At 37.0% G+C, this 25,487-nt stretch overlaps 2 protein-coding genes across 3 annotated transcripts; one reads left to right on the top strand and one right to left on the bottom strand.

The window, feature by feature from the left end:
• Positions 1-377: 377 nt before the first annotated feature.
• On the bottom strand, positions 378-2,302 carry COR52P3 (olfactory receptor 52P1). The gene has a single exon (XM_002763685.7). The coding sequence runs from the start codon at positions 2,300-2,302 to the stop codon at positions 1,313-1,315; it is 990 nt and encodes a 329-aa protein (XP_002763731.1). The 3' UTR covers positions 378-1,312.
• Positions 2,303-10,844: 8,542 nt separating this feature from the next.
• Positions 10,845-22,836, top strand: LOC100411534 (olfactory receptor 52P1-like). Of its 2 annotated transcripts, XM_035264325.3 has the most exons (4): positions 10,845-11,056; positions 14,844-14,929; positions 21,229-21,339; positions 21,659-22,836. In XM_035264325.3, the coding sequence occupies exon 4, from the start codon at positions 21,726-21,728 to the stop codon at positions 22,740-22,742; it is 1,017 nt and encodes a 338-aa protein (XP_035120216.1). In that variant the 5' UTR covers positions 10,845-11,056; positions 14,844-14,929; positions 21,229-21,339; positions 21,659-21,725; the 3' UTR covers positions 22,743-22,836. The 2 variants fall into 2 exon arrangements, with proteins under 2 accessions (XP_035120216.1, XP_078195293.1); XM_078339167.1 differs by lacking the exons at positions 10,845-11,056; positions 14,844-14,929 and having other exon boundaries at positions 20,568-21,339.
• Positions 22,837-25,487: the final 2,651 nt, after the last annotated feature.

Here is a 25,487-nt window from a genome sequence, read left to right as displayed (position 1 = left end):
CATTACCCAGGTTCCAAGAATCTTCCCTTGTTTACACTTCCCTGAAAGGAAAGAAAGAATGCCCTTCTCTGTGATTTATCATTCTTGGAAATGGTCTAGAAGGTTCTGCAGAAGACATTATCCCCCTCATTTTTATTAATAATGATACTTTATTTTCTAGGATGGCATAATATAGTAAAAAGGAGGTTTTTTTAATTGCATTTTAGGTTTTGGGGTACATGTGCAGAAGATGCATGATAGTTGCATAGGTACACACATGGCAGTGTGATTTGCTGTCTTCCTCCCCTTCACCTACATCTGGCATTTCTCCCCATGCTATCCCTCCCCAGCTCCCCCCTCCACTGTCCCTCCCTTATTCCCCCCAACAGACCCCAGTGTGTAGTGCTCCCCTCCCTGTGGCTATGCGTTCTCGCTGTTCATCACCCACCTATGAGTGAGAATATGCGGTATTTCATTTTCTGTTCTTGTGTCAGCTTGCTGAGAATGATGTTCTCCACGTTCATCCATGTCCCTACAAAGGACATGAACTCATTGTTTTTGATTGCTGCATAATATTCCATGATGTATACGTGACACATTTTTCCAGTCCAGTCTATCATCAATGGGCATTTGGGTTGGTTCCAGGTCTTTGCTTGTAAACAGTGCTGCAATGAACATTCGTGTTCATGTGTCCTTATAGTAGAACGATTTGTAGTCCTTTGGATATATACCCAGTAATGGGATTGCTGGGTCAAATGGAATTTCTATTTCTAGGTCTATGAGGAATTGCCACACTGTCTTCTACAATAGTTGAACTAATTTACACTCCCACCAGCAGTGTAAAAGTGTTCGTATTTCTCCACATTCTCTCCAGGATTTTTTGTCTCCAGATTTTTTAACGATGGCCATTCTAACTAGCATGAGATGGTATCTTAGTGTAGTTTTGATTTGCATTTCTCTGATGACCAGTGATAATGAGCATTTTTTCATGTTTGTTGGCCTCATGTATGTCTTCTTTTGTAAAGTGTCTGTTCATATCCTTTGCCCATTTTTGAATGGGCTTGTTTGTTTTTTTCTTGTAAATCTGTTTGAGTTCTTTGTAAATTCTGGATATCAGCCCTTTGTCAAATGGGTAAACTGCAAAAATTTCTTCCCATTCTGTTGGTTGACGATTCACTCTAGTTACTGTTTCTTTTGCCGTGCAGAAGCTGTGGAGTTTGATTAGGTCCCATTTGTCTACTTCTTAAAAGCTCTTTCTGGTCTCACATACTGAGGATTCTTTATCTTGAAAAGTTTCTTTTATTTTGGATTAAGTCCCATCTATACTCCAGGGTCACTCAGATGCCTTGATGCTGGTTCCCTGTCCACTTTGAAACACCCTGACAACTCTTTCACGGATTTCTTTGGTCTTAACTCCATATACCACAGGGTTAAGAGCAGGTGGGAAAAGCAGATAAACATTTGCCAAAAGAATGTGAATATGGAGTGGAACGTGATGGCCAAAGCGGTGTGTAAAAAAGGAGAAGAGGGCTGGTGTATAAGAGATGAGGATGACACAGACATGGGAACCACAGGTCCCTAGGGCCTTGGACCGAGCATCATGGGATGAGAGGCGACAAACAGCTCGTGCAATGAGAGAATAGGAAAGACCAATGCAGAACAAGTCCACCCCAATGACCAACAGTGCAGCTGTCAGCCCATACACACAGTTAGGTCTGGTGTCTCCACAGGCCAGCTTCACCACAGCCATGTGCTCACAGTATGTATGTGGGATCACATGGCTTTGGCAGAAGTTTAAACGCCCAATGAGAAAAGGACATGGGAGCATGAGCAGGGACCCTCTCACCACAGCTACCACCCCTATGCGGGCAATGATGGTGTCAGTGAGGATTGTGGCATAGCGGAGTGGGTGGCAAATGGCCACATAACGATCAAAGGCCATGGCCAGCAGCACAGTGGACTCCATCATGCAGAAGGCATGAATGAAGAACATCTGTGCCAGGCAGGCAGAGGCAGATATATGTCCAGCTCCACACCAGAGGATGGCCAGTAGCTTAGGAATGGTGGAGACAGAAGCAGCCAAGTCTATGGTTGAGAGCATGCACAGAAAAAGGTACACAGGCTTGTGCAAGACTGGTTCAGTGGCAACAACAACTAGGATAGTTATGTTGCCCACAATTGTGGCTGTGCCTAAGCAGCACACAGGGAGTGAGAGCCACAGGTGAAATTGTTCCAGGCCTGGGATGCCCAGGAGGAAGAAGACAGAAGGGTCAATGTCAGTGAGATTAGGAGATTCCATGTTGTGCCCAAAAGTGTGGGACATTCTCTATGGTCAGAAACCTCCACATAGTATCACATTACCTGGAGGAACAAGATAGAAAAGAGATAGGAATGAGACTACAGTAACACCTACTAGCTATATTACGTTTAGAAAGCTTCATTTAAAATAGTAATACTAATCATATCTATTCCCCACAGATAAGAGAATTACATGGGTAAATATTTCTAAAGATTTCCAAAGACCTTTGAATATACCTGATATATAATGCTTATTAAATACAATGAATGTGAAAAAGGGCTCAAATAAGTCTTTAGACAAACTAGAATTTTCTTCTAACCACAGCTGTAGGAATATACCTGAATAAATACACACACACACACACACACACACACACACACACACTTTTATGGAGTATAAGAAGAGATTAGGTGTGACTATCTGTTTAGTGACACAAACAACAAACACAGTTCACTGGGTAATCTTGGACATTTTTTTTCTTGTCCTTTAAGTTGGAATAGGTTCTAATTTGGGACCCTGTGCTTAGTAATTATTTTTGAACTTAATGTTACTCTAGTTGTTTCCAGTCTTTTTACTAAGCTATATAGATATTTTCACATACATCTGCTCAATCTTCATCTGAAATTTCATAAGATACTTCAGCAATCCTTTCCCCTAAATGTGGAAGATAACTCTTTTGGACTTCATTCTATTTCTGAAACTGAAAATTCCAAGCTTTTTCAGCCCACTTCTTGGTCAATCCTTTATTCACATTCCATCGCAGCACCTGCTGATTTCTAAGAAAGGGCATAGTCAAATCCTTCTAAGTGATTTTACAAGAGTACTTTGACTTTACCTGGCAGTGATGACTAATGTCTTTACATGGAAAAAAAAGTATGCTGTTCTCTGAGTTACCTGACCTTTCCAGTACCCCAGCCCTAAGGAGAAGCAATCCACAGCAAGTGGTACTTAAGGTACAAGGAATTATGCAGAGTATGTGGGTTCATGGTGATGGGAATAAACAGAGGAGCAATCATTGGGATAAAAGTTGAGAAATCATTTTAGCTAAAAGTTTTCAAGACGGATATGAGAACTTCACTGCCTGGAAGTTCAAATCCATGTGTCCAACTACAAATATTTAACATTTGTCTCATATGTAACTAGCCTTATTTTTAAAGCTGGAGATACTGTGATGATCAATACAAAGAAGCCAGGAAATGTGGGGAGTTAGAATATAGTTATCAAAGGAGAATCAACTCTGCCATATCTTTCTCTCTCTGGGTGTGCACATGTTAGCTGGGAGGAGAGTTAAACTCTCCTCTTTCTTAACAGACCAGCTACTCTGCATAGTTAGTCACTGAGAACAGTAATTTGAAGAAGGCTCTCCATTTTTAAACCACACAGATGTTCCTATTTTGGAATGTAAGTGGATTTAAAAGACTAAACCACAGCAGAAAGCCCAAGTATGTTGGTGAACAAGATCAACTATTATTTTTTCTTTTCAGAGACTTAGGAACTAACTGAAGAAGAGGAACTTGGTGACAGTGTTAATCTGATCACAGCTCAGAGTCAATGAATGATACAAGTTCCAGGAAAGAGAGGGATAAACTCCTCAAAACGGGGGTGTGCATGATGGGTCTTGCACACACTGCTCTGTGAACTTATTCCTAGGAAGGCAGAGGCAGCAAAGATATAAGGTTCCAATCAATTTCAGCTAGAGGCTTATCTTTCCCAGAGAGAAATACATTAAGGGGAAACTCAGGATGTGATCAACGTGTGACCATTACGGATACCGTTTGCACTTTCCAGACCTCCATCTAATATTCAGGTAAGAATGTATGCCAGATCACATGATTGCCTTCATGTATTCTTTGAAGAGGCAGGCTATTTCAGAGGTATAAAATCTTGGGGATTTTAAAGCAGCAAAGTGTAGTGGTTAAAATAAATGTAGGCATTGGAACCCACAAAACTGAGAACCAATCTTTGCGTTTACCTCATATTGTCAGTGATGCTTTGAATGACTCGATTTTCCTCTAGAACCTTACAGTTTTCTAATAAGCAAAAAGGAAATAACACTTTACAAGCTGGTGAGAATTTAAATAAAGGTACCTACTACAATGTGTGGTCAACAGAAGGTGCTTAACAAGTGTCATTTATTATCATCATTTTCATTTTAATAGAAAAAAATCTCATATCCAATGCCAAATCCTCACTACAGTTTTCTTAACCAGCTAGAACCTTGTCTTAACATATGTATTTATATGAGTAGCTAGTTTACATTCAATCTTATTTGCTCCATTATAGGGAAACCTTGTTGATAAACTGTAAACACATGTTCTTCATAATTTTTTTCTATATGCCTTCTAGGGCTATACAACAGTCATTTGGAAAACAATTTTTCTGATTGCTTTCAGCCAAATTGAATGCACTCAGCTATGGTTTATATGACATAAATTTGATTTACCAGTGAATGTGGTCTCTGCTCAACTGATGGCTCAACACAGATAATGGACGTGAACTCAGAATACAGAAGTAGAGGGGCCCCACTCACTGTATCACCCGAACTCTTTAGGTTATGCCAGTTCTCCTACAGTTTTTTGTCTTCTTACAAATTCACTTACTCATAGCCAGGAGGCTTAATCTGATCATTTTTGAGGTTCCTTTTGCATTTTACGTCTCTGACTTTATGCTTTATTACTTTTTTTCCTTGAAGAAATTGAACTGAGCACAGATGACCACATATTACTTGATTAAGATTCACTCCTCATTTAATTGATGAAAGTGAACATTACTGGCAGTTCCTCTTGGCTCCTCTAGGAACCCCCAACCTTTGCACATACCAATCCTTCACACAGCCATGTGCTCTTATCCGTTCCCTCACTCCAACATTATTCCATCCAACTTCCAGATCTGTGGCCTCACATCTCCCCTTATATAAAATATTCCGTGATGTTGATAAACTTTTGTGACCATTCTCACTCATACCTCAGTTTGAACTTGTCCTCTGACCTAATCACAAACCTGATGCTTATTGTGACATTAAAGCCAATGTCTTCAGTAAGATAAAAACTCTAACATCACAACTGGGGGAAGGCCTGGGGTTGAAAAAGGTTTTCCATGCCCTGAAACTGTACCGGAAACTAAAGACTGTAAACCTGCCTGCACAAGAGCATACCTACACTTGGGCTGCTTCTGCCTGATGTCAGAATACTAGAGGGGGAAAGCTGAAGGGAATCTAAGGTTCTGCTGATTCCCTCTGCCTAGTTTCATGGTGTTCATCTTTATAGTGTCTGTCCATCTCACTAGGCACACAAATTCCCCCTTCCCTGCTCCATGAGAAATGATTTCTTGTTAGTAATTTCAGGAATATTATAGTAAATGCCATAAGCTTTCTTCACAGTGCCTTGCACATCTTCCATCTGGTTAACATATCACTTGCTTCTTCCTTTCCAGGCAGTTCCCCACTGTGTTCCCCTTTCCAACTACTCAGCCTAATGCCGAACTCTAATTCCTGTTTCAGGATGCCTGCTAACTAAAATTCCAAATCAGACTCTACAGAGGGGCTACTCAGGAAAATTTCCCTTCCTGGTCTTTAAATCTTATTCTCCATACTTTCAAGCCAACTTTCCATAACCAGTTTGTACAGAAAAACTTCTCTTGAGGGCTAAGAAATGCCTTTTTCAGAGGCTTTTCCTAGCCAAACTCACGTGATTCCAGGAAAGCAGAAAAGAGAAGGCACCACAGTGTAGAGGCATCCTCAGAAGAGTGCAAGAACATCAAAAGTCTCTGCTCACCCTCAACTATCTGAAATATATTTCACAGCCCCCTGGGAGTGTGGTGACTTGCACTGAGTTTAAGGCTAAAGCCACCTAGGGAGCCTCTATGTTCCCTAGGAAACTGGGCATTCACACTCCACTCCTCTGAATTCAGTCCAGATCAGAATGTGAAGATGAAGCTTAGAGGCTTTTGTTAAAGATTCAGGGAAGATGTATTTGTAGTCTGTTCCCTAGGAACTCTTTTCCTGTTGTTTTGGTTTGGTTTTAACTCCCCGCATACCAGTACTGGCATTATTTCCATAAGGGCTCCTAACATTTTAGAGTCATTGAGGATAGAAATACTGTGGTTACTTGAAGGCAACTCCACCAACCAAAGGATTCCAGGACATGATTTCTTTTTCTTCCACTCTTTTCTAGGATTATCTCCAGGCCATTCTGCTATGTTTACTTTTTCTTAAGACTCTAATATTATAGAGAATTTACTGCACATGTTCCCAGATTTGCTGACTAGCTTTGTGAAATGCTCTGCTGATATTTTCATATTACCTGTGAATGATGCAGCAAGATGGTAATGAAACTCAATGGGATATTGTACCCATATGTGATATCTAGGAGATGTGACTTCTTAAAGGCAATTTTTTACCAAGTAAAGTAATTATCTTATGAACTGAGCACACCAGAGAAGACATGCATGAAGCATTACCAGACCTACATCTCCTGGTGGCCTTTGCTGAAAACCTGTCCATTGTACTAATTTCAGTAAACTGTATTGTTAGAGAGTTCCTTTGCATTAAACCTACAACCCAATTTTTCTATGGACTAACTTACTCTTGGTACTAGTACTCTAATCTTCAAATAATTTATTTGGTACAGTCTTACCACTACTGTAATTTACTCCACCATGCATCCCAGACCTTTTTCAAGTTACAAATGGGTGTCTTAAACCTCTCAGAAAAGTAGCTCCTGCCGTTATTTGGATCCCACATTATGCAGGGAGAGTTTGGAGAATTGTCAATGTAGAACTGTAGTCTTTTTTTTTTTCAGAGTTGGACTCCTAATTATTTTTACTTAATTTGATCTCCTTATCATCTTTCCAAAAGCTCCCCTGATTATTTTCTCCTCCAGTCACACCATATCTAAAGGGATCTGTCCTTCCCATGAACAGTGCCCACACCTAGACTGGATCTGAATTCTGGTGATCATACTTTGATCTTAGCTCCTGAGAGATTTGAAGCCAGTAGTTTGACAATGTTCTTGTACTTTAAAATTATTTACTGCTCCTGTTAACTACAGATTGCTAGTTCACATCACCAGAGTTTCTAATTCTGTGAGTTTGGAGCAAGACCTCAAAATTTCCTTTACTAACAAGTTTCCAATTAAAGGGAATGCTGTTGGTCAAGAGATCATACTTTAAAGAAATGAGGAGGAAAATAAAATCAGAACCATAATTAAAATAGAATAAGTAACAGTTATCATTAGGATTAGGTCACTAAGAAAAATCATAGTAAACAAAACTGAGTAACCCCTCCCAGCTTAGTGCAACTAACTGCAGCTGCAAACTTACCTCACAGCCTACGTTCCAGGTTAGTAACAAGACCTGTATTTAGAAAAAAGCAGAAGTAAGGCAGACCTAGTACAACCCCCTCTCTACTTAGATAAAAGCACCAGAGCATATCTTTAGGTCTGAAGCCTGCACATACTTCTGCAATTCCTGTTTTTCTGGTCTCCCTGGGTGTCTTCCTCCATGTTATAACCTCCTACCTCAGCTGCTAGCTTATAAAGTCCAGTAACCACTAAGCCCAAGATTGCAAAACTTGATTAACTGTCTTTGTCCGAAACTTGTTTCCTGCCTTGTATTCCTGCCTCAAGCTGCATAAAAGCAATATGTTCTCTTTGTTCACATAGAGAAAAATGGTGGCCTGGCCACCATTACGGGCAGTGAGGCCACCGTCAGCTGGAGCTTTAATAAAGAGATTCTCTTGTGTCTCTCAGTCTCTCTGTTCTCAGTTCGAGTTTCCACAACAGAACCACTATAATAAAAAAACAAATTTTTTAAAAGGTTTTTTGATTGGGTTTTTCTCTCCAAATTGCTATATGGTCTGAAAGAATTCTACTAAACAAAGTGGATTAATAAGTCCTCTTCAGATCTAGAACAGGCTTGCAGCAACTTTCCTTTCATAGAATCTTGCCCTGAAAATTTTTATCTTTCTAGAGCTAAAGATACCTCCTAGAAGCTTTCAACCCAACCCAATCTAATTAATTTAAAAAGAAATGAAAATAAAAAGGAAGAAAAAATATTTGGGAATTTCTTTGTTCATCACACAAAACAAGTCTACCTCTCGACAACTTCTGGGAAAATTTGTGATCAATGCATTCTCTGGAGAATATAATAGCCCTGTAGGGTGACAATTTGCATAACTGTATTTTCTGGAATTCACTTTCTACTATCTTTTCAGCTAAGTGGGCTACTAGGAATAATCTCTTATGAGACTTAAGTTGGAAGAGAAATAACAGCCATTGTATTGCACACACACCACTCTCAGTGATTTAAACACAAATACAGGTGTTGCTGCAAAGTTATTGCAGAGATGCACTAGAATACCCTAATCAGCTCGCTTTAATTAGGCAAATTATCTGGGGTGAGCCTGACTTAGTTAGAAGGCCTTAAAAGGGGGCTTACACATTCCTTGGAAAAAGATTAAAAGACTCATGCCTCTAGAAACCAGCTTCATCCCATGCCTGGGTAGATTCCAGCATGCTTGCAATCTTTACTTTCTGACTGCCCACTCTGTGAACTTTGGACTTGCATATACAGTCTATACAATTATGTAAGCTGATCCTTTGAATGTGTATGTTCATGTATATATCTCCCCTAATGGTTTTGTGTTTGACTAATAAAGAAACCAATGTGTGTTCTCAATTTATTTTACTATGTCGTTATTATATTCTGCAAGGAATTTGGGGTGTTTGCAATAAGCACTGGAAAGACCCAAATCAGACACTGCAGAAATGAAGTATAATGTGATGTTACTACAAAACCCAAATGAAAATAGGTATGCAATCTTACACTAACTATATTACTTTTTAAGAAAATATGAGGCACAAGTAGACGAGATATTGGTGAACTAAAAAATTAGAAATGTATATAATAAGTTGTAAAGAGTCAGAAGCATTTTCAAATGCTCCTAAAGTAAGAATAAAAATGAGTACCCAATCCTTCTGCTCCTTCCATATTGAGTATTGTACTAAAGACCACAGCCATGCAATAAGAAGAAAAGATCATTAAAAAAATAGGAAGCATGAATGGTATTACAATTTGCTTAGAAAGTATAAGAGAATCTACAGATAATTTGTTAGTCGATATAGATTTCAACAAGATTGACAGATACAAGATCAAAATAAAGAGATAAGCAAAAATTATGAAAACGTATGGAATATTTCATTAATATAAAATGCAGAATTAAAGAGAATACCACATCATAAACCCGGAAAAAAGACTCAATACCATGAAGATATCTAATCTTTTCAAATGAATCTATACATTCGATAGAACTCTAATTAAAACAGTAAGAGGAAATCTTTAGAACTCAACACATAATAAAATTAATACGAAAAAATAAAATTCTAAAAATAACCAAGTCTGTAAGCACAAGATGGGGAGACTTGCCCTATTATACCTTACAAATCACTTTAAAATGTAGAAGTTTGTGTCCAACTTTTACTAGAATAACACTGGGATAAAAAGAATGAAAAGCCCAGAAACAGATTCTTAATTTTTTAACATATATGACATTACTAATTAGAAAGGAGAGAATGTACTAATCAGTATTTGAAGTTAGACATTAATATACTTAAATATTAATGAAATACGACCATTTAATGAGCCATAAAAACATAAATTCCAGATGAATTGAAAATAAATTCTTAATTTTATATTTATGTTACATAAAAATCCTTATTTTGCAGGAATAGAGTATTGAACACAAGAAAAATTAAGAATGTAGAAATCACAAATGAAGCAATTGATATAGTTCTTTTTATAATTTATGTTAGTATAAAATGAAATGATAGCATTTGAGGTAAATAGGTTAGAAGAAAATTAGTGAAATATGTATGTGACAGGGTATTTATAATACAAACATGAAATAAAAATAACCTCAAATCAATGTCCAAGAAGAGTAACAGTACATGAGAAAATTAGGCAAAAATACATGAAAAGAAAGTTCATTTAATTAGCTAATAAGGCTAATAGAAAAATACAAGTGCACACAACAGTGAGATGCCATTTCACATGTATCAGATTACCAAAAATAAGCCATATGAATTGCTATCAAGAATGTGGGAAGTGGGGAATTTCATATAGTGTATGGGTGTGTAAAATGACAGGAATATTTTGAAAAGAAACATAAAAATATGTAGTAAAAGTGAGAGTATATATAACTTCAAGTAAAGAAATTTTGTTTATTTGTATACATTGTGTTGTAAGATATTTCATCATTGTAATACCATAAAGTTGACAAAGATTTTTTGCTTTAACAAACTTTAGAGCAAATGGAAAGAAGTCCCATAGCATCATTATTATATCATTACATGAAAACTGAAAAGAACAAAATTACTTTTTTTTCCCTGAGAACTGCCTTCGGGGTCATGTTGCCCTTTGAGTAAGAGGTCCAATGGGATACTCTAATGAACCACTTCTTTCATTGTTCCTCTATCCTTGATCTCTGGAGAGTCATGGCTGTGCCCAGATTACATGGAAAATAAAATCACAGACTTCAAAAATCTCCCTTATGTAGTATGAGATAGGCTTGGCCCACTGTAACAGGAAAGCTTGCATCCTGGATCTCAGGGAAGAGAGCCAGGGTAGACAAGGAGCTCCTTCTTAGGGACTTTTTCTTCCTACCTCAGCAAAGATAGTGTTCCATGTAACATGAGACGGGCAGATTTAAGTTGTGACTTCCAAATGGCAATGCTCTGGTAAATCAGAAGAAAAGAATATGGTCGAAAGAATATAGTGTTCTAGGTAAGTTCTGATCTAAATAATTAAATAAATTAATCCTGCCTCTCCTTTTTAAAATCAGATTGTTTTCTCTAAGCTCCTTTTATCTGGAGCTTTAACTAATTATATCCACCTGGCATTTATTTCCTACTGCTACCTTCTATCCCAGACACCTGAAAGTACTACGTCCCTTCTGAAAGTTGAGCAAGTTTGCCGAAGACTTAAGGAGTGAATGAGTGTAAGATTCAAGAATCTAGGACTTTAAAATAATGCAAACACATTATCAAGCATGACAAGGTGGAGCTGGTTTACAAATTCTGGCTCACAGTGTGTATTTAATAAATACTAGTTAATGAGAAGTATCATTTAAAGAAAAGAAATTTAATGCTTAAGTGTTAGGCAGTGGAGCACAGATATGAGTAAAGCCATGATATTGGCAAGAGGAGAAAGGTGGGGATAAGATTGAGCTGAATATGAGTTTCTCAAGAAAAGAGGAATGTGATGTGAAAACAATTCTAGGCAAAAGAAGCTGTCAATCACAAGTTCACCTCTGACCTTGTTTCCAGGACTCCATGTATTTGACAGCAGGGTCACACTGAATTCCTCACCATTCCTTAAATATACCTACATTTTCTGATATTGTCTTTTCCCCACTTACTGTTTTCTATTCAGAATTCTTTCTCCCCACCTCTCTATCTGACTAACTCATGTCGTTTTTTCAGGCTATGATAAATTATACTTTCTTAAAATTTTCTTTGTCTCCTCTTCAAGGATGAGTCCCTTCAAACTCCATAAATTATTTTACATCTCAGTTATAAGATTTATTGAGTTGAGTTGTGACTGTCTGTTCATATTAAGTTAACCTACTGAACAAAGGATAATGAAGGAAGATGAGAAGCAAAGGGCCAGAAAGAACAAAGAAGAAAAGAACTGAGTTTTGAGCACCCTTGAATCTACAGTTTCTGACTCAGCTCTTGGGCTGGTCATTCAAAACATGGTTACGTGGCGAAAGGCCCCCACAAGCTCTGAAAAGAGTTTATATCTAGGGTCCAGTTCTACACATTCAGATTCAGTCCTTGGCACCTACATATCAGTAAGTTTTAAACTCTTCAAGTCTTTCAAAGATGCTGTGAGGACTTTTAATTACTTTCTGATTTCATCAAGTATAAAGGCATTTGTTTTTTAAAAAGATTGTTTTAAAAGCTGAAATGTTGTTTAATGTGACTAAAATAGAAGTTTAAGATGAAATAGTATCTTCATAGACCCACATAAAAATAGAATAAATCGTGGGAAGATTTGTGGGAAGATGGAATAGCAAGGACAGGTACCTTGAGGCAGGGACAAACTTATGCATAAAGAGGAGAAAAATGACCAAGAATAAAGTGAGCAAGTGGGAGAGTATAGAAGATGAAGTTGAAGAGGTGAGCTGAGTCCAGGACATTCCTCGTACATCATGAGGATCATGAGTATTTATGACCAGAGTATGTCACAGTGCCTTCACATCGTGGTACAGACTTTTTATTTTGTTCTTTATATAACTGGAAGCCATTATGATGATATGATGATAAGCTGTTATGATATCATGCTACTTATATTTTTTAAGATTTTAAAGATAACACGGCTGCTTTATGAACAATAAGCAGTACGTGGGCAAGAGAGAAGCAGAACAATCTGTAAAGAGTTCTATCAGTTGTCCAAGGAAAAAATTAAGGACGTCCTGGCTATAATGACTTTGGCGAAAATGAGAGTAGTGGGAAGCCACACTAGAAGTGGAATGCTGATAAGGCAGAAGAGAAGAGTATAATAGCAAGAATAAGTGTTTGTATGAGGAAAATTTAGAAGCAGATGAGTAAGCTTTAAATAAGAGTGTGGTGGCAGGTCATCCATTGTAACAGGAAGCCACAGTATCAATGCAGTGGGCGGTATTTTTGGTGTTGACGAAGTATCTTGGTTTCTTCTACTTTATTACAAAATATACAGAAATAGCATTTTATTTTAGATGAGAGGTATAAGTATTGTGAGGTTAAGAAGAAAGACAGTAAAATGTCTCACAGAAATGTTAGTAGAAAGGTATTATGATTGCCAGGGTGTGCTGACAATTCCCCTGAGGATTATGGTTAAACTAGAATCAGTGATCACGAATGCGTTTGTTAAAGTCACATTCAGCTGTTCAGACATAGATGCAAAGCAGACAGAGCTGGGATTGCATGTTTACTGTATTAGTACAACTAGGGGAGAGGAGATATAGGAGTGGAGTGTAAACGTATGCCAGTGATTATAGTGGTGGAATGTAGTTTCTAACTAACTGGTGAGGAGGTAAGATGGTAATAGGAAAAGGAGTAAGCACTGATGGATTAGAAAGCCTTATGACGTCAAGGAATTGCTGAAGTAGAAGGTTACTGACAAAAATGAAGTAGAAAAACATAAGCTAAATGTAAAAGCTAAATTTAAGATCCTTAAAAACAATATTTTAAAGGTGATAACATTTTCTAGTGTATTATTTATGATATTCTGAGTGGCTGATGTGGGGTGAAGAAAAAGACTATTAAAAGTAAGGAAGTCAGGAAACAAAAGGCCAAGCTTCTTTTTCATTGCTGATATAAATCAATTATAGGCAACTGTTATGGCAGAAGTAGTAATAGAGGAAAAGGCATCAAAATACCTTCCTTGATATGAAAGAAAGGTACCAAAAACACAACTTGATGAGAAACGGTGACTAAGAGCATAAGAAGTAACTGAAAAGGGAATGGGGAATAGGTAGTGTGATATGACAGTCTGTGTTTCATAGGGGCCTAGGATTTTAAAGTGGGAAGAGAAAGAGATCTGGAAGGTACAATGGAAGGCAAGAAAATCTAAAACGTACCTGCAGGCGTAAAATCTGCAGCCTGTGAGCAGTGAGATTTATGAAAGTAACTTTCATTTGACAAGGCTGTTCAGAACGCAATATGCTCAGAGCATAGCCTGCTTTCTGTTAGAGGAAGAAGGTAAAGAATTTTCATGGAGAGATAAGTTTTTGACCATACTCTATAATTTCTAAAGAGCAGAACATATTTTGGAATTGGTAAGTAGCTATGGAATTAAAAATAATTAGGAGATTTCATGAATATTTAATGATAAAAGTAATGGTGCTTGACCTTGACCAGGAAGGTTGTTTTCTTAAAATGTCAATAGTAAATAAGGACGTGAGGTATAGTTAGATTCTTTCTGAAAGCATCTGTGATAAGATGTTCTGAGGTAACTTGAATTATTTTGTTCAGAACCAAATTATATTCTTTTGTGGGACTGTTCTAGAGATAGATTGTGTTGACAAAGGGTATAGGGGATGTTATGTGTTGATAGAGAAGGAAGCATAGGTTGGGGATGAGAGCTGGTTTGCCAAAAGCATTAAGAACTGCAGGTCTCCAATGACTCCTGTCATGGACTGCCTTTGGTTCAAGAGAACTATCCATTTTATTAAGGGCATGCCTCCCCCAAATGCTCTAGAGGCAGGTGTCAAGGCTATGGGATAAGGGTGGTCTTACAAGGAGATAATATATTCTACACTTCTTGCAACAATTCAACGACTATTTTCTTTTCAATAATCGAAGTGCTATATTCATACTTATTTTTCTGTGACAAATGAAAAATGCTGTTACCATTTATCAAAAGTGATAAATTAAATGTGAGATGGTAACTGTTAGTCTTCTGGAAAATAATGGCTTTTGAAATAAATGGTACAGGAAAATCAATTATCGACATTTGAGAGCCCAATTAAGTTTGAAAAATTATAAATGAATGATGGATTCTATCAGAATTGTGCAATATTTTATAGATGCTACAATAAGCTGTGCATTGAAATGGGGGAAAGTGTCATGAAGGACAAGAGGACAAAGACCTTGCAGCCATCAAAATAAAGAGGTAGGTTTAGTTGGAGGGAGAGGTAGAAGTTTGGAAAAAGATTAGTGTGTGCAGGGATGGTGATGGACATCGTAATTGGGAAATCAGTTCATCTGTGTAAATATTTATTTTACAAAGAAGTGAGGCAAGAGTGAAGACTGAATAAGAGACCATGATCTATAATTCTTCCGTCTCAGTAATGGTACATCCAATCTCTCTATTTATATTATTATTCACATTGTCTTTATGTCTTTTTAGCTTCAGAATCAATAAAGAAATTAGTCAATATCTCATCAATTAATATCTTGTCTGAAGGCTTAGACTAAACCTAGTCCAGTTGCTCTGTGAATGAAAAGGAGTTGTAAGTATGTGGAAGAATCTGGCACTGAAATTCTGTATAAACGTTTGTGGCAACTTTAACAAATGCATTAATTTTATAGATATTGAATTTTATAATTATTTTATTTTTATATTTTTTATTTTTGTGAGTACATAGTAAGTACATGTATTTATGGGTTACATGAGATATTTTGATGCAGGTATACAATGTGTAATAATCACATCATGTCAAATAGGTTATCCATCACCCCAAGTATTTATCCTTGGAGTTTCAAAACAATCAAATTACACAGTTTTAGTTATTTTAAAACATACAATTAAATTTTTTTTTACTATAGTCACCATATTGTGCAAGCAAGTTCTAGGTCTTATATATTCTTTCTATTTTTGTACCCATTAACCATACCCTTCCTTCCCAACTACGCTTCCCACCCTCAAGTAACCATACTTCTTCTTTCTATCTCCATAAGTTCAACTGTTTTAATTTTTAGCTTCCATAGGTAAGTGGGAACATGCAATGTTAGTATTTCTCTGTCTGGCTTATTTCACTTAACATGATGACCTCCAGCTCCATGTATATTGTTGTGAATGACTGGATCTCATTCCTTTTTATGGCTCAATAATACTCCACTGTATATGCACCACATTTTCTTTATCTGTTCATCTGCTGATAGACATTTGAGTTGCTTCCAAATCTTAGCTGTTGTGAATAGTGCTACAATAAACATGGAAATGCAGATAGATATCTCTTTAATATATTGACTTTCTTTCTTTTGGGTATCTATGAAGAATGGGATTGCTGGATTGTATGGTAGCTCTATTGGAGCATTGTGAGAAACCTCCAAATTGTTCTCCATAGAAGTTGTACTAATTTAAATTTCCAACCACAGTGCGTGAGGGTTCTCTTTTCTCCTCATCCTTACCCTCATTTCTTATTGTCTGTCTTCTGAATAAAAGGGTGAAATGATGTCTCATTGTGGTTTGATTTTCATTTCTCTTACTTGATATTTATATGTCTTTTCTGAGAAATGTTTATTCAGATATTTTCCCCATTTTAATTGTATTATTAGATTTTTTCCTATAGAGTTGTTTGAGCTCTTTATATATTTTGGTTATTAATCCTTTTTCAGATGGGTGATTTGGAAATATTTTTTCCCATTCTGTGGGTTGTCTCTTCACTTTGTTGATTGTTTCCTTTCCTTTGCAGAAGATTTTTAACTTTATGCAACCCTATTTGTCCATTTTTGCTTTGGTTACCTGTGCCTGCGGGGTTATTGCCCAAGAAATCTCTGCCCAAAGAGACTCCTGGAGGGTTTCCTTAATGTTTTCCTTTGTAATGTCATAATTTGAAGTCTTAGATTTAAGTCTTTAATTCATTTTTTTGTTTTTTTTTTATTATGGTTAGAGACAAGGGTCTGGTTTTATTCTTCTGCATATGGATATCCAGTTTTCCCAACACCATTTATTGAAAAGACCATCCTTTGACCCGTGTATGTTCTTGGCACCTTTGTAGAAAATGGGTTTGCTAAAGATGTATAGATTTATTTCTGGGATCCCTACTCTGTTCCACTGGTCTTTAGGTCTGTTTCTATACCATTATCATGCCATTTTGGTTACTATAGCTCTGTAGTATAATTTGAAGTCAGATAATATGATTCCTTCAATATTGTTCTTTTTGCATATAAAAGCTTTGGCTATTCCAGGTCTTTTTGTAGTCCTGCATAAATTTTAGAATGGTTTTTCTATTCTTGTGAAAAATGTCAGTATTTTGATAGGGATTGCATTAACTCTGTAGATTGCTTTGGGTAGTATGGACATTTTAACACTATTGATTCTTCCAATTGATTAACATGAAATATCTTTTGATATTTTTGTGTCCACTTCCATTTCTTGCATCAGTGTTTCATAGTTTTGATTGTAAAGATCTTTCACTTCTTTGGTTAAGTTAATTCCTAGGTATTTTAATGTATTTGTAGCTATTGTAAATGGGATTACATTCTTGATTTCTGTTTCAGATTATTCACTGTTGGCATTTAAAAATACTACTGATTTGTATATGTTTATTTTGTGCCCTGCAACTTTACTGAATTTATCATTTCTAATAGGTTTTTTTTTGGTGGAGTCTAGGTTTTTCCAATCATATCATCTGCAAACAAAGACAATTTGACTTCTTCCTTTCCAATTTGGATGCTATTTCTTTCTTTCTCTTGTCTGATTGCTCTGGCTAGGACTTCTAACAATGTGTTAAAGAACAATGGTAAAAGTGGGCATCCTTGTAGTGTTCAAGATATTGAGGAAACATTTCAGTTTTTCCCCATTCTGTTTGATACTAGCTATAAGTCTGTCTATATGGCTTTTATTATGTTAAATTGTGCTCCTGTTTCATCTTTTAAGGGTTTTTGTTATTAAAGGATGTTCAATCTTTTTGAATGCTTTTCAGCATAGATTGAAATTATTACATTGTTTCTGTCCTTCTTTCTGTTGCTATGATGTATCACATGGATTGATTTGCATTTGTTGAAGTATACTTGCATCCATGAGATAAATCCCACTTGGTCATAATGAATGATCTTTTTAATGTGCTGTTAAATTCAGTTTGCTAGTGTCTTGTTGAAGGTTTTTTCAACCATATTCATCTGTGATATTGGCCAGTAATGATGTGTATTTGTTTGGCTTTGGTTTCGGTTTCAGGGTAATATTGGCCTTGAAGAACGAGTTTGGAAGTATTCCAAATTATATTTTGGGGAGTAGCTTGAGCAGAATTGGTATTGGTTCTCTTTAAGTGTTTTCTGGAATTCAACAGTGAAGCTGTTAGGTCCTAGGCTTTTCTTTCCTTAAAACCTTTTTATTATGGCTTCACTTGTTCCTTGTTTTTGTTCTATGCAGGTTTTGCATTTCTGCATGGCTCAGTCTTTGTAGGTTGTATATATCTAGGAATTTGTCCATTTCTTCTAGGTTTTCCAATTTGTTGACATATAGCTTCTTATAGTAGACACTAATGATCCTTTGAATTTCTGCAGTGTCAGTTGTAGTGTCTCCTTTTTGTCTCTAACTTTATTTGAGCCTTCTCTCTCTTTTTTTAATCAGGCCAAAACTTTGTCAACTTTGTTTAATTTTTTTTAAACCACTTTTTGTTTCAGTGATCATTTGTATTATTTCTCTAATTTCAATTTCACTTATTTCCGCTCTGATCTTTATAATTTCTTCTAATTTAGGGTTTGGTTTGCTCTTGTTTTTCTAGTTTTTCAAGATGAATCATTAGGTTGTTTTTTTGAAGTTTTACCTCTTTTTTGATGTAGGCATTTGTAACTACAAACTTCCCTCTTAGTACTGCTTTCGCTGTATCCCATAGTTGTTGGTATGTTGGGTTTCCATTATGATTTATTTCAAGGAGTTTTTTAATTTTCCTCTTAATTTTTTATTGACACACAGGTCATTTAGGAGCATACTGGTTAATTTACATGTATTTGTATAGTTTCCAAAATTCCTCTTGCTATTGATTTCTAGTTTTATTCCATGTGGTCAGAGAAGATGCTTGATATTATATCATTTCTTAAATGTTTTAAGGGCTGCTTTGTGGCCTAACACATGGTCTATCCTTGAGAATAATTCACACACTGAGGAAAAGAAAATGTACTCTGCAGCTGTTTAATAAGATATACTGTAAATATCTATTAGATCAATTTGGTCTATAGTGCAGATTAAGGTCAATGTTTCCTTGTTGATTTTCTGTCTGGAAGATCTGTCCAATGCTGAATGTGAGGTGTTGAAGTCTCCGCTGTTATTGTATTGGAGTCTATCTCTTTCTTTAGGTCTAATGATATTTCCTTTATAGACCTGGGTGCTTCAGTGTTGGGTGAATATATATTTAAAATTAATTCTTGTTGAATTGACCCTTTTATGATTAAATAGTGACTTCTTTGTTTCTTCCTATCATTTTTGTCTTGAAATCTATTTTGCTTGACATAAGTACAGCTACTCCTGCTCTATCTTGGCATGTAATATCTTTTTCTATCCCTTTATTGTCAGTCTGTGTGTGTCTTTATAGGTGAAGTGTGTTTTTTGTAGGTAACTGGTCACTGGGTCTTGTTCTTTTTTTAAAAATCTATTCAGCCCATCAATATCTTTTGATTGGAGAATTTAGTTCACTTACATTCATTGGTATTATTGACAAGTAAGAACTTACTCCTGACATTTTATTTGTTTTCTGGCCTTCTTTTTCTTTTCTTCCTTTTAGTGAATGTGATTTTTTTTCTAGTGGTATCATTTAATTTCTGGCTTTTTAATTTTTGTGTATCTGTTGTATGCTTTCTGATTTGAGATTACCATGAAGCTTGCAAATATTATCTTATGCTTTATTATTTTAAGATGATAACTTAACATTGTTTCCACAGACATAATAATGAGCAAAAAGAAAACTAATCAAAATTATACACCTCAACTTCATCCTATCACTTTTTAACTTTTTATTTCTTTTTTTGTCTTATTTTACTGTCTGTTTTAAAAAGTTGTTGCAGTTATTATTTTTGAATGTTCAATATGTATCCTTTCTACTTAAGAGTATTTTACACACTACAGTTAAAATACTCTGTGTTTTTCTGTGTATTTACTATTCCCAGTGAGTGATTTCTTATTGCTCAATAACATGCTTTTCTTTCTGATTGAAGTTCTCCATTTAGCATACCTTATAAGACAGATCTGATTATTAAATCACTCAGATTTAGGTTCCAAGGATTTGGCTGTGTGGAGCCGTTGAATAGCAAAAGTTATTATAATAGAATTATAAATAATATGAAACTGTTATTGTGAAATCATTAAGTTCCAGGGCAGTAACTCAAACTCAAGTAGCTCAAATATTGTCTCCGTCTTTTATGAGGGGAAATCATATCCTGTGACAGTGTTAATGAGTTTAGTGATTTACAAAGCTATGAAAATATCATGCATGTTATCTACACTGAGCTTCTAATATAACTATAGAGCTCCTAGCTCTACCACTAGACAAATATCTGTATTTCATCTTAAGTTTTCTTCCTGTATTATACACAATTTACAGATTCTGTTCCACAAAACTCATGTGGTTATTACTTGTTTGTATCAGAACTAATTGTTCTTATGTCCACTCAGGCATGAGTGCAAATTTCTAAGTATATCTTACCTCACTATTTTCCATAGCTCATGTTAATACAGTTTTCAAAATGCTAAGGACAGTGTTATTTTATTTATTCAGTTGAAGGTTTTTATCTCTGTTATTGGTTCTTTCTCCCCACACCATATACTCTGCTATAAAGATTACCTTCCTATTAGAAGTCCAGATTTAATACAGATTTATCTCATTATGCAGATAAATGTACACCTGCTTCCTCTAAGAACTGTTAATCAGCTTCACAATTCCAACAGCTCAGAGGATTTCTAAATATGATTTTATATCATAATGCTAAGCTTTCTAACATATGAAACCATGACTAGAGGCCATAAGCTTAAATTGAATGTCTACAACATAAAAAGCAGATAGTTTGGAGAATGTAAAGGAAGTGAAAGATGGTTGGTACCATAGAGGTGGAAATTAGTGGAAAGAGTTCTTGATTTAATTAGTACTTAAAGTGTCCATAGACCCTGGAAGGAGAGAGAAATTCTGCAGAATTCATAATAAAATCTAAAGAATAAATGAGTACTTTTAAGTAGCCCAGTGTACACATTTAAAGTAAACACCTCATGATTAAAGGTAATACAATTTATACATGAAGGTCAGTTGTAATAAAGAAAGAGAGATTCCCCAATAAACTTCTGTGGATAAAAGAAAAAGAGAGAGAGAGCGAGAAAGAGAGAGACACACATGAGTTAAATTCAAAACCTCAAAGGACTGTCCAGCAGTTGCAAATATGCATTTTTAACAACTCAGGAGATGACGGGGAATAGTCACCTGATAGTGCCTTTATTTGGACATTGTATCTTTCATATTTTGTCCCCCCAAATCCTGAAAGCCCCAAGTGGAGAGAAGGAATCACCACCTAAACGTGGACTTCTAAAAGAGGAGCAAAACATGAAATCAAGGGAACTCAGTTCTTCCAACAGCTCAGCACTCCTGGAACAAGGTAGGGGAAAGTATATTTCCTCTATTTTTTACATATTTTAGAGGCTTCCCAAGGAGAAAATTATAGCCCTTCTATCAATTTTTTCCATCTTTCTATCAAAGGTAAAATTTTATCCTATTTAGTCAGACTTCTTAAAATGTGGAATTGCTGAACTAGAAAAGGTAAGAATAAGTGTTCACTACAATATCCTTTACAAAGAAAAGAAGCCAAAGCCCCATAATGAAATTATTGTGAAAGCAATATAGGTGCTTAGAGACAGATTTGAAAGGAGACTGTGAATTTCATGATCCCAAAGATGCATTCTGCCATCTTTCTCTAGGCTCCGTCTCAGCAAGTCTTTAGAACCCAAATCCAGTAAAAAACAACGCACCAGCCATGTCTCATTGATGGATGTCTACACTTTCTTTAACAACCACCAACTATTTTCTACCATGCTAATCCTCAATCATTCCAACTTCATGACCTTCACGCTGATGGGCATACCTGGCTTAGAGTCACAGCACTTGTGGTTATCTGTTCCTTTCTTCTCCATGTTTTTGACCATCCTCATTGGCAATGGTTCTATCCTTTTCCTGGTGGCCACAGAGCCCACACTTCATTCACAAATGTACCTGCTTCTGGCCCTACTGATGGTGGCTGACCTCATATCCACTCTGGCTGTGGTGCCCAAGCTCCTCTGCCTCTTCTGGTTCAATGATGGGGACATAGCTGCCAATGCCTGTTTCACTCAGATGTTTTTCATCCATGGATCATCTGTGGTACGATCAGCCATCCTTGTTTCAATGGCTTTCGACCGTTTTGTGGCCATACGTGAGCCCTTACGCTATAATATAATTCTGAGCCATTCTTTAGTTGGACGCCTGGGACTGCTGGCTCTTGCCAAGGGTGTGATCCTTATCTTGCCCATGCCTCTTCTACTTCAAAGATTAACCTTCTGCCACACGGCCATTCCTCATACCTACTGTGATCACATGGCTGTGGTAAAGATGGCCTGTAACCACACCAGGTCCAGTCGTGTCTATGGGCTCTTCGTGATCCTGCTTGTGGTGGGACTTGATCTGCTGCTCATTGGCTTCTCTTATGCCCTTATCCTTCAGGCTGTGGTACGCCTCAGCTCTCAAGATGCCACCTTCAAAGCCCTCAACACCTGCTCAGCACACCTCTTTGTCATCCTTGTCACTTATGTGCCTGCACTCTTTTCCTCTATCACCCACCGCATTGGTCACAATATCCCACCTCATACACATATTCTCCTTGCCAATCTTTACCTTCTCCTGCCCTCAATGTTCAACCCCATCATCTATGGTATAAAAATGAAGGAAATACGGGGCAAGGTGACCAAATGCCTGTGCAGAGGAATTGCACAGAATGTGAATCCCAGCAATCAACCTGTGAGTAAATGAATAATAAAGTTAACTGATAATGCTTCTGCGTAACCATTCAATACCCAGTTGTATCTCTGTATCAGCTGTGAAAAAATAAACCATGAATAAGTTATTTGCTTTTTCTTTTTTTTTGGTTGGGGGCGGGTGGAGTTTACAAGAAGGACCAGTATATTTGTACTTTCATTGAGTTATGGAGTACAGAAAGGAGTGTCTAAGCTATCTCATCCTTTGCCTATTTACCAGAGACACTGATGGCATGGGTCTCCTGATGACATTTGCATCTGTGTTCATGTTCATCAACTACATACCACATTGCTCTTCAATGATCCAAGGTCATGTTTTCTTGTCTTGATGGAGACTTTATATTTGCTTCAGTTTTCTTTCTATTTTCTATTTCTCAAATTATCTATGTTTGTTTCTAACTAGTGCCTTTTGCTGAAAGGAATGTGGTGTACTTATTATCTTAGTACACCACCTTAACATGTAATAACTCTTCGGGCAATTGATCTTTTCATCAAGAATATTTTAAATAAAGTAAGACCGGAGGATAGTGATGATAGGGATGTGATGACAACAATGAAGGAATTTGAGGATGAAATATGTAGACCAAATTCAGGGACTGCTGAGATACATATTTCAACAAGTTTTGTTGCAAAGGAAAACATGTATTTGTATACCTGATTCAAAAGACTTCAATGACCAGGAACTTCATCTTTAAAAAACCATGTGTGAACATGAAGCTAGCTGTTCTTGAAGTGATATTCCACAGTGACTCAAGTCACGTACAAAGACTAACATATTGTTTTGATGAAGCATTGCTTTGTAGACATGTTTTGAATCATTGTATTGAGTAAAATTTCTATCTAATCATTTAAATACCTAGTTATCATTGGATCAATTGTACAACATAATAAGACAAATACAAGATTGGGTATTTAATCAGATTTTAACTTGAAAAAGTTAAAATTAATAAATGTTAAATTGAAACTGGTATACAAGAACTACTGAGACATAGTATTATCACAGCTTTAGCACAATCTAAACATATGTGATTATTGAGTTTAGAATCAGGATAAAGGACCCAGTATTTCTAAACTCCTTTTCAATCTAAATCACTGAGTTTGAGATTCTTCAAAAGATAGTGACATGGAGAATAAGTGTCATATATACTCTTTATCCATAGCCATGACTTCTAATGAATTCTTACCCCCTCTCTACTGTGGTGATCTAGGCAATCTATAAATTCTAAGAACATCTTTAATTCCTGCGATCTAGAACAGAGAGGGTGCTCTCTACTGATCACTCCTTTCTGTTGGGTTTCACCTAGTCTTGCCTAGGAAGATGAGTAGGATGATGCCTACAAGCAGGAAAACATCACATTATCTATATAAGAGAGTAACAAAATTGTAACCAGCCAGTCCTGTTGTTAATTCTCTTAGACTAGAAATGGCCCCATCTACTCTTAACTATGAAAGTGTTTCTATGGAGACTGTGATGGGAAAATGTTGGCATAGGAGGACGAAAAGAGGTAAAGCCAGGATATGGCTGGGCTCTGTGTCCCCACTCAAATCCCACGTCGAATTGTAATTCCCAATACCGGGGGAGAGACCTGGTGGGAGGTGATCAAATCATTTCAGCAGATTTCCTCTTTGCTGTTCTTGTGATGGAGTTCTCACAAGACCTGGTTGTTTGAGAGTGTGTAGCACTTCTCCCTTTACTCTCTCTCTCTCTCTCTCTCCTGCTCTGCCATGGTAAGACACACTTGCTCTCCTTTCACCTTCTGCCATGATTGCAAGTTTTCTGAGGCCTCCTAGTCATGCATTCTGTACAGCCTGCAGAACCAGGGGCCAATTAAACCTCTTTTCTTAATATATTACCCAGTCTCAGATAGTTATTTATAGCAGTGTGAGAATGGAATAATATAGTCAGACCATTATTTTATGTTAGACCCTTTGTACCTTTTTGTTCTTCATAAGCCAGATCTCCCACTGAAGGTTGGAGACTGAGAGAGGATTCATGTCTAACATCTTCATGATTAGCGTGGCAAAGTTTAGAGAAAACTAAAGAAATGAAGTGCAAAATATTCTACTCTCATTAAAATATAATCCCGGAGGGGGGGAAAGAAGATGGTGTGGTAGGAGCAACTCAGGATTGCAGCTCTCAGTGAAGGCACAGAGGGTGAGTGCAAACCACATTTCCAGACAGAGCTTTGTTGTCCACAGAACAGGGAAATTCCCAGTTGTAGGAGAGACACGGGATGCCAGCGCAGCTGTTTCGGCTGGTGCGAACGTTTCGGCCAGGGCCACAGTGCAGCGGCACTCCACACAAAACACACTGGTCTGGGTACCCTGTTAAACCGGCAATCTGAGATTTGGGAGGGCATATTAGCATATCCATCTGATTAAACGGGACTTGGACAGTGAGCCAGACCAGGAGATTCCCGGGAAGTGACGTTTGAGCTGGCGCAGTGGGTCGCTGCACAGGAAATCACACAGATCCCGGTGCCCTATCAGCAGCTGACTGAAACATCTGGGAGAGAGTCAACAATTCAACTTCAAAAGATAAAAAAAAATGGGCTCTGAGGCAGGGAGCCAGGTGATCAGGCTTGGTAGGTCCCACCCCGATGGAGACAAACAAAATGGCGATTCAAAATGCTCAGGGTTGAGAGTTTCACTGCGGGCACAGCTGAACCCAGGACGGTGCAGCTCAGTGGGGTAAGGGCATCCACCATTACCAATGCATTCCATCCCTACTGAGGTACAC

Source organism: Callithrix jacchus, chromosome 10 (genome assembly GCF_049354715.1).
Source record: "Callithrix jacchus isolate 240 chromosome 10, calJac240_pri, whole genome shotgun sequence".
Classification (NCBI taxonomy): domain Eukaryota; kingdom Metazoa; phylum Chordata; class Mammalia; order Primates; family Cebidae; genus Callithrix; species Callithrix jacchus.
The sequence above is the reverse complement of the archived record's forward strand: the minus strand, read 5'-3'. Positions and strand labels throughout refer to the sequence as shown.